This window comes from Octopus bimaculoides, chromosome 7, assembly GCF_046866305.1.
Source record: "Octopus bimaculoides isolate indiv1 chromosome 7, ASM4686630v1, whole genome shotgun sequence".
Classification (NCBI taxonomy): Eukaryota; Metazoa; Mollusca; class Cephalopoda; order Octopoda; family Octopodidae; genus Octopus; species Octopus bimaculoides.
The window spans coordinates 24,932,645-24,942,934 of record NC_142934.1 but is presented as its reverse complement, the minus strand read 5'-3'; the positions used below and the strand labels follow the sequence as shown (position 1 = coordinate 24,942,934).

General features: G+C 34.6%; 1 protein-coding gene across 2 annotated transcripts in view; it reads right to left on the bottom strand.

The window, feature by feature from the left end:
* Nucleotides 1–4,723: 4,723 nt before the first annotated feature.
* Nucleotides 4,724–10,290, bottom strand: part of LOC106872822 (alpha-N-acetylgalactosaminidase) — a 40,188-nt gene continuing 34,621 nt past the window's right edge. For both annotated transcript variants that reach the window (XM_014919947.3, XM_014919946.3), the window contains exons 7-8: nucleotides 8,085–8,282; nucleotides 4,724–6,147 (exon numbers count right to left, since the gene is read on the bottom strand). In XM_014919947.3, coding sequence (XP_014775433.1) covers nucleotides 5,872–6,147; nucleotides 8,085–8,282 — 474 coding nt within the window. In that variant the 3' untranslated portion in view covers nucleotides 4,724–5,871. The remainder of the gene's footprint in view (nucleotides 6,148–8,084; nucleotides 8,283–10,290) is intronic.

Sequence of the window (10,290 nt, the reverse complement as noted above, 5' to 3'; positions counted from 1 at the left end):
TATCATGGCCGTCTTAAGCAGGGCCAACCAGAGCTACATATCATACTTGAAACATTAACTGAAACATGAAAATTAATTTCGGAAACATTAACTAGATGTGTCATTGGTTCCTAAATTTGTTTTACTTGCACCACAGTTGACTTTGGAGCAAATAAAAATGTTTTGTGATACTTTCTGCATAAAGTCAAACCATAAGAAAAAAAAGGGGTATTTATATATTTTAGCCTATAAATATAATTTAGATTACAGAGAATGATTACTTACTATCAAATAAAAGAAACACAAATCATTGTCATTTCAATGTCCACTTTTACATGTAGCGTGAGTCAAAACAAAATTCGTCAAAGATTTTCTATAACTAGATGCTTTCCCTGTCACCAACCCTCACCTGTTTCCAAGTAAGGTAATATTTCCCCTATTCTTTCCCACACAAATAACACAATGACCATACATGGTTTCAAGGAAGATTGCAAGAAGAAAGCACTTGTATGATGCTGATATTTGTTTTCAATTAGTACTTGATGTCAAGATAGTTGACATCAAGTTGTCTGAGAATCCACGAGTCAGAAAAATAACAGGTACTAGTGTATTTGTCACTAGAATTGGGTATATTAATTATTTATGAAATAATGTAATCCCATTTCAACCGATTTTACCAATGGGTTCTGTACTCAATAGTTTGAGACAACAAGTCATGGCATTCATCAGAAGGGCTGGCAGAAAAAAGGTATGGTGCTGGACCTTTGCAACTGAAGTTTAGTAAGTGCCACATTCGGTTTGCAGATGTCATACAAAAAAAAAAGTGAAAGTTAAAAAATAAAGGAACGTTTGCTTGTTAGAGTTATGTCCCTTGGAGAGAACCATGCTGGGAAGAAATGTAATATCGTTCCAGATCAAGCTGAGGTATGCCAGTCAGATTATGTACAGACTTATAATACTAGGTTACATAACCACACATTTGCTCAGTTACTTCAAAACTACAAGTCTCTCTCCACAGTCAATAAGGGAACCCCTACATAATCATTCAGCCTTTTAGAAGAAGCAGCGAAATCACCCTTAAATCATAACTGAACTGTGAGAAAGAGGAAGATACAACAAACAACAAACAGTGCTGAAGACACAGTCACTACACATATGCAGTATGCAGCCACTGTATCATCGTCATCATCATTATTTAATGTCTACTCTCCATGCTGGCATAGGTTAGACAATTGATTGGGGCTGATGAGCCAGAGAGTTGCACCAGGTTCCAGTCCGATTTGGCAAGGCTTCTATGATTGGATGCCCTTCTTCACATCAACCACTCCAGGAGTGTAATGGGTGCTTTTATGTGCCACTGGCACAGGTGCCATTTACATAACAACAGCAATGACCATGACTATGATGCATGGGTGCCATTTACATGGCCCCAGCAACAACCACAAAAATGATTCACAGGTGCCATAAATATGGCACTGTCAATGACCATGACCATGGTCCATGGATGCCATTCACATAGCACCATCAATGACCATGACTACAATTCACTGGTACCATATAAATGGCACCATCAACGACCATGACTACAATTCATGGGGGCCATTTACATAGCACCATCATATATATATATGTATATATATATATATATATATATATATATATATATATATATACATATGTGGTATCTCTCAGAAGTATGTACACCCCTAAAAAATTTCAATAAAGTAACCATTACTCTGATAATATCGAAAGAAATCAAACGAAATTTATACTGAATAAAATATATTATACATGCAAACATTATACAAACTTGGAACACAAACCAATAAACATTTTCAAAGATATGAACAAAATATTAATTTTCAAACATTATAAAAATATGTACACCCTAAAGGAAATTTGCTATATTCAATATTTTATCCACTTTTTTTCTAAATTCAGATATTGTTGATAATTTGAATTCTAATAAATTATTTCTCTGGGCATTTTTGCATTGGTCATGGTTATTGCATCTGTAGGAATTCTGATTTGTGTACCATGGTGAAAATCTTCATTGGGATTAAAATGACACCTAAAGGAAAGGAATTGTCTCAAGATTTGATGAAAATTATTTTTGATTTGCACAAGAATGGTTTAGGATACAAGTTAATTAGCAAACAAATACATATTAGTGTAAACCACAGTCGCTAAAGTAATTCAAAAGTACAAAGCTACTGAGTGGATAAGTAATAAACATCGCCCAGGTCATCTTTCTATTTTAACTGTGCATGATATTCACCACATCCATGATGGACAACAGGCATTGTACTGCTTCATCTTTGGCTTAAGAAGTGTCTTCTGTTAGGGGAAAGAGTGTATCCACTAACAGAAGTTTGCCGAATTTTGAACCAGTGTGGTCTTCATGGATGCATCCCTCATAGGAAGCCTCTCCTCACTACCAGGCATAAATCAAGTGGTCTTTCTTTTGCTGAAATCTATGTGAGTAAGAGGAAGAAGTTTCGGAATAAAATTCTTTTTTCTGATGAGAATAAAATCAGCTTGTTTGAGTCAGATGGTATTAAACAGGTAGGGTGATGACCAGGTGAAGAAAATAGCAACAAATGCACCATGCCTACTGTGAAAAACTGTGGCAGAAGTGTTATGCTTTGGAGATGCATGAATGCAGCTGGCATGGGAGGGCTCACAATAATTGAGAAAACAATGGATTCAAGGCTTTATTGTAACATATTGCAGAAAACAATGCTGAAAAGCATCAAGGAACTAGGAAGACATTCATTCCATGTTCCAACATGATAATGACCCTAAACACACTTCAAAGATAACAACTAAGTTTTTATCAGACAAAAAGGTAAAGGTATTGCCTTGGCCTACCATGTCACCTGATTTAAACCCACTAGAACAACTGTGGAGTGTTTTGAAAAGGAAGGTTGAGGAGAAAAAAACCCTGTACTGTAACACAGTGGAAAGGCATCATTCAGGATGAATGAAGGTCGATTTCATTGGTTACATACAGAGATTTAGTTGCCTCTATGCCCAGAAGACTTTATACAGTCATTGAAAGCGAGGGCGGTTACACCAAATATTGAATACAGCAAATAATCCTTTAGGGAATACATATTTTTGTACTGTTTGGAAATTAATATTTCGTCCATATCTTTGAAAATGTTTGCATGTATAATATATTTTATTCAGAATAAATTTCATTTGATTTCCTTTAATATTATTAGAGTAATGGCAATTTTAGTGAAATTTTTTAGGGGTGTACATACTTCTGTGAGATACTGTATATATATATATATATATATATATATATATATAAAGGATAGTCCTATGCTTCACATGTCCTTCTCAAGACACATATCAACGAAAGATAAAATATCTCTCTCTGCCATGATATATATATATATATATATATATATATATATATATATATATAGGTCACTGCCATTTACCATTACCAACACGGTCACTACTACTACTACAACCAACAAAAAATGCTCCCACGTGGACTATTGACACCAGTAAGGAACAATTATGAACTTTTCATTTAATTTCATTTTTTTAAATATGTATTTTTGATAAGGTTCGTTTTTACAAGAACCGAAACATGTTAAAAATATCTCTGACAAAATTATAAATTAAAATTCAGTTTTTATATATTGGCGTTTTCAAACTTCTTTTTTATAAATATATATATATATATATATATGGGAGAATATACAAATAATAACAACAGACGAGGACAGGTGGTGTAAATAACAAAAGTATATATTAGTATGACGCTCGGGAATACGGCAAGTCTTTGACGTTTCGAGCTACGCTCATATACATATATAAACACACAGAGCACAGTTTTATACTTCACCATGTCTAATCATAAACAACACACAACTATAAACACAGGAACTATATACATCATCATTTTACCATATATTTTTCCATGCTGGCAAGGGGCAGACAAAACTTCATTGAGGCAGAATTTTCTATAGCCAGATCCCCTTCTTGATACCAACATTCGCTTGCTTTTAAGCAAGATATTAACTCCCACAGTCTGGACATGCTTTAGCAAAGAACTGTAAACAAATAACACTATTTGTACAGTGAGACTTCGTTTAGAATTAGCTACACGTCAAGACAAGAACAAACACTCAGACAATGCACACACACACACACACACATACACACAAACACACATGAAGAGCTTCTAGTTTCTATCTACCAAATTTCACTGACAAGATAAGGATCAACCCACAGCTGCAATGGAGGACAGCAGCTAACAATGTCCATCAGTGGGGCTAAAACCAAAACCATCTGATTTCAAAGTTAACTTTTTAACTACACAACCAAGCTATGCACATACTACAGGCAAAGAGACAAGCATACAAATAGATAAATCATGGACACAATCTAATATCTTACCTTCTCTAGTTATTGTCAAAATCACTGCAACCCTTTAGTATTCAGACTAATCTGTGAAATGTAATACTTGTCAATTCAAATTGCTTTGAATTAATCATACATTATCTCAGAGCTTTGAGATTCCAATGACATGGTTGTTTATTTTTAGAATAACATTGTAGGGTAAGTGTGAGAAGCTGGATCCAATCAATTTGAAGATAAAACAAGTAACTTTTTTTTAAATAAATGAAAATAGCAAATTTTTACTTTCATTTTCAAATTTTCTCCTATGGTGATCCATAAACTTAGTTACTGATACTGTAGAAAAAAAGTAACAACAAAACTATGAGAAAGGTGTTAGATTTAATAAAAAGGAATAAATACAAAATTGGAAGTCATACAAACAATGCAAATAGCAAATAACTTTCATTGACGTTTTTTGTGAAGTTTCCCTTTCATTTATTATTATTTTTGTTCTTATTTCTGGTATTAATCATATTACTTTTCTGATTTGGTTTCATTATTTTTTGCATATTAAGATAAAATGGAATGTGGTAGTAAACAGGATCACATCAGATGTACCCACAATAATTCACTTCTCTTGTTTAGTGATGTTTTCTGTATACCCTCATTATACTGATTTTATTTTTGTTTTTGTTCTGAATTCTTTTTTGTTTCTTCTAGAATATTTTTAGATTTCTTAGATGGGAGGCTCTGTTAGTTATAAATGTCACCATGTTAGCATTCAAAACAAAACCACTTAACACACATACGCCTCTGTGTGTGTGTGTGTGTGTGTGTGTGTGTGTGTGTGTGCGTGTGTGCGTGTGTGCGTGCGGGCGGGCGGGCGGGCGGGCGGGCGGGCGGGCGGGCGGGCGGGCGGGCGGGCGCATGCGTGCGTGTGTGTGTGTGTGTGTGTGCTTAATGTCATAGGCTTTGCATCCATTTTCCCATGCAAGCATGGTCAGGAACAGGGCTATCTTAGCAGTATTGAAGGCCTCCAAGCAAAGCAATATGCAGGGATCCCTTCATGTACAACCACAGAATACATAGGATATACCTGTCATACATCATTTAGTTGTTGATATGTTTCTTTTTTATTTAAAATTTGTATAACTTTCCTACCACAAACATGTAACTTTGGGCCCTATCTAAAGATCAAGACTTATACAAATAAATATATACATTTATTTACTTTCTTTTTTTATATAAATTCCAAATTATAAAATTCTTTAAAATGAACAATCTTCTTCTGAAACAATATTATTAAGAAAAAAATTATGTAAAATTGTTTTTAAAAATAAGAATAAAAAATATATATTTTACGTATGAAGAGAATGATATAATATTTTTTAAAAAAACCTTATTGATTATTTTGTTATTGTAATAGTATCCTTAATGTTATAACTTTCCTTTATATTTATGTAATTTTTATTTTATTAAAGTTTTGTTTTCATTCGCACAAATTAAAACCTTAGAAGATTATTGACAGCATTATACTGGAGTAGTCTTTGCTAAGGGAATAGCAGTCACCATGTAAATACCAGTTGGGTCAACTGAAGCTGTAAAATTGGAAGATGGTCCATAGATACCGAGGAACTTGCCATCAAACACTTCAGTAAGTTTATATCCTGCAGATTCTGTCAAGTTCAGATATTTCAAACTCAAATTAATTTTCTTAGGGACGCCATTGGTGTTGAAATTTACAAAGGCAATGGCATAACTTCCATGTGGTAATATTGGTTTCATCCAGTAATCAACGTTGTTCACCTGTTAGTTTAAAAGATGAAAATAAATAAATACAAGAGTGACTTTGATGCAAAAGGTGTCATTTTATGAGCTAGCAAATGCAAATAATGACTATATTTGACTGGAATGGTCCAATTAGACTGAAATATGTTTTGTTAAGACCACACATACCGCACATTCAATTACTGCAAACAGAAACTATGGAATATTTTACCAAGAAATGTAACATATTAATTTTTGTAATTTTTGTAACTGCTTTTTATATTAAAATCTGATATTATAAAAGAGAGCTGATCTCACTTTGTCTGTCTGTAACAACATCTATCTAGAGAAAGGAAAGGAGAGGAGAAAAAGCTAGTGAGAGAAAGTGTGTGTGTGTGTGTGTGTGTGTGTGCGTGCGCACATGTGCATCTATGTGAAATATAGATAAATAGATAGTGTTGTCACCATAGTAACTAACAAGTTTTTATTAAAAACACGGGAATTTTAAGTGCAAGTCTGTCAACATAATGCAACACAGACTTCAAAGATTGTGTGTGTATGTATGTGTGTGTGTGTGTGTGTGTGTGTGTGTGTGTATAGGAAGGGCATCCAGCTGTAGAAACTCTGCCAAATCAGACTGGAGCCTGGTGTTGCCATCCGGTTTCACCAGTCCTCAGTCAAATCGTCCAACCCATGCTAGCATGGAAAGCGGACGTTAAACGATGATGATGATGATGATGATGATGATGATATATATATATAGTGTTTTTGTTTTGTTTTGTGTGTGTGTTTCTCTATATCTTTCAACATATACACAACACAGACTTTAAAAAAAGACTTTCACTTTGAACAATTTATGAAGGTATGTGCATGATTAATAAATATTTTTACCACCACTGTAGAGATGGGTGACAACCTATAGTTGAGTCACTATCAGAACTAAAGGAGAAGTTTCAGGTGTGAAAGCAAGGTCTAGAATCAAAGGGCTTTAGAGTCAACCTAGCTAAAACCAAAGTCTTAATAAGTTGGAAGGCAGACAAATTACAAATCCCTTCAGGTAGATGCCCTGCTCAATCTGTAGAAAAGGTGTAGGTAGAAACTCCATAAGATGTACCCAGTGTAAGCTATGGACACATAAGAGGTGCAGTAATATCAAAGGAAGGCTAACTGGGAACTTCAGTGTGCATACAACAGTGTGTAAGCATATGCATAAGGACAGCTGTGTGAAAAAGTGTCACACCCTAGAAATAGAGGGAGCCTGTGGAAGAGGCAGACCCAGGAAGACCTGGGATGAAGTGGTAAAACACGACCTTTGAACATTAGGCCTCACCAAGGCAATGACAAGTGACCAAGACCTTTGGAGATATGCTGTGCTTGAGAAGACCCAATAAGATAAATGAGACCGTATCCATGGCCTATGCCAGTGCAGCATAACCAGTCCATTTAAGAGTATCCTTCAATCATTGGGCAATAAACTGCGCTTGCGAAGACCTGTTGTGTCAAATGAAGTTGTTGTCATGGCCCTCGGAAGTGAGCTGTGTAGCTTGCAGTTATGAAGATATTTTCTTAAGAATGAAACACAACACAAATATCATACAAAGCATCAAAAAATAGATCAGTTGACTAACTGGCAAGAAGTAGCTTGTCTTTTTTCTACAGTCACTATTTCCATTCATGAACTACCAACTCAGTTATCTCCCCTCTTGTTATCCATTTTGTATCCATCCACCACTCAGATGCTACATTAATCATTATGACCAATCATTGCTTTCCACAAACTCAGCAATTTAGAATTCTTTACCTTACTGCAGTCACTGTGTCATGCACTTACTGAATTACAATTACAAAAGTCATTGTACCACAACAGTCCATGTGCAATGTGTATCAGCAATTTCTTCATTAAAAAAATACATCAAAAGTTAAGAATAAGAGATTTATTGAAATAGAAATGAGGTAAAAAAAAAAAGAAAACTTACACTCCATATCCTCTTTCCTTGAATTCCAAGAGGATCCTGGTTTACAGCAATAACACGCTTATTGGTGAGCAGTTCCTTAGCAAATGGTTTGATAGTTCGTAAATCCACTGACATAATTAAAGGCGATGCCATTATAGCCCACATACCCATCTGAACTTTTTGTTGGCCTTCACTCAAACCAAAGTCGCCAATGATCAACTAGAATAATAATAATAATAATAATAATAATAATAATAATAATAATAATAATAATAATAATAAACTCGAATGTGGAATCTAAAAACAGAAACAATTCCTATCATAGTAGGCGCATTAGGTATGATAAAAAAATATTCAGACAAATACATAACAAAAACGCCAGGACTTACAAGTATATATAACATACAGAAAATTGCACTATTGGGCACTGCACACATCCTACACAAAACACTTTCAATACAGTAACCATAAAAGCATCACAGCACATAGCCAAGGCACACAGAGCTGCACTCGGTAGTGAAGTGAAAACACGCTATAAAAATAAAACTACTGAATAATAATAATAATAATAATAATAATAATAATAATAATAATAATAATAACAATCCTTTCTACTATAGGCACAAGGCCTGAAATTTTGAGGGAGGGGACTAGTCAATTGCAATGACCCCAGGGTTTTGCAGGTACTTAAATTATCAACCCCAAAAGGATGAAAGGCAAAGTTGACCTCAGCAGAATTTGAACTCAGAACATACAGTTGGACAAAATACTGCTAAACATTTTACCTGGCATGCTAATGATTCTGCCAGCTTGCTACCTTAATAATAATAATAATAATAATAATAATAATAATCCTTTCTTCTATAGGCACAAAGCCTGGATTTTGTGTGGAGGGGGACAGTTGATCACATCAACCCCAGTACTCAACTGGTACTTGATTTATCGACCCCAAAAGGATGAAAAGCAAAGTCAACCTTGGCAGAATTTGAACTCGGAACATAGCCGTAGACAAAATACTGCTAAGCATTTCACCCCGCATGCTAACGATACTGCTAGCTCACCACCTTCATGATGATGATGATGATGATGGTGATGATAATAGTCTAGACGAAGAGCACAATTCAATTGTAATAGATATTTTATTGGTTGAACGATATTTCGACAGTAAGTCTGTCTTTGTCAAGTTCAAAATAAGAGGTGATAAAAATTCAAAATTATAGAAATTTAAATTTAAAGTATGAACAAGAACAACCAGCATCCACACATTGATGGAATGGCATCATCAGTCTTTAAGTTTCAATTTTATAACAAGTAAAAAGAAAAAGACAGAAAAAAAGAGGAAGGAAAAAAAAGAAAAAAAATATTTAATCAAACAGTTTTGTATGAATCTGATGATATTCTCCTGTCATTTTATTCATTCCTCCAGGGCGTGATATTAATAACCCACAAACATATTTCTCTTCATGCATATTCTGAATCTGTTTCATTTGCACTTCTCAGAACGCATGAGGAGAAATATGTTTGCGGGTTATTAACATCATGCCCTGGAGGAATGAATAAAATGATAGAATATCATCAAATTTATACAAAACTGCTTGATTAAATATTCTTCTTTTTCCTTTTCGTTTTTCTTTCCTCTTTTTTTCTGTCTTTTTCTTTTTGCCTGTTATAAAATTGAAACTTAAACACTGATGATGTCATTCCATCAACACGTGGACACTGGTTGCTCTCGTTCACCCCTAACATTGAGAATGCAACAGTTGGAGGAGGAGGAGGAGGGGCAGCAGCAGTTGGCTGGTACATTTTTTCAGCTAAGGAAACTGGAACAAGACATGAAGTGTCATATTCAAAGACACAACATGCTACCTGGTCCAGGAATCAACACCCATGACCAGACTACAAGGAATGTATTAGGTTGGCAACTAAGTTCCCGCAGTTTTTTAAAATTTCTATTTTTTAAAAGGTTTAATAAAAAATAACAACTAATTAATCAATAATGTATTCATCCTTGTTTGTTACAACTTCTTCCCAACGTTTAACAAGATTTTCAATACCTCATTGGTAGAAATCACCCGATTTCGACTTGAAAAATTGATCCAACCAAGCTCTCAATTCTGCATCAATATTGAATGAAACTGTGCATAGTATTTGAAAGAGATCAAAAGAGGTGGAAATCCATTGGTGCCAAATCAGGAGAGTACGGCAGGTGTGGCAGCACTTCCCAGCC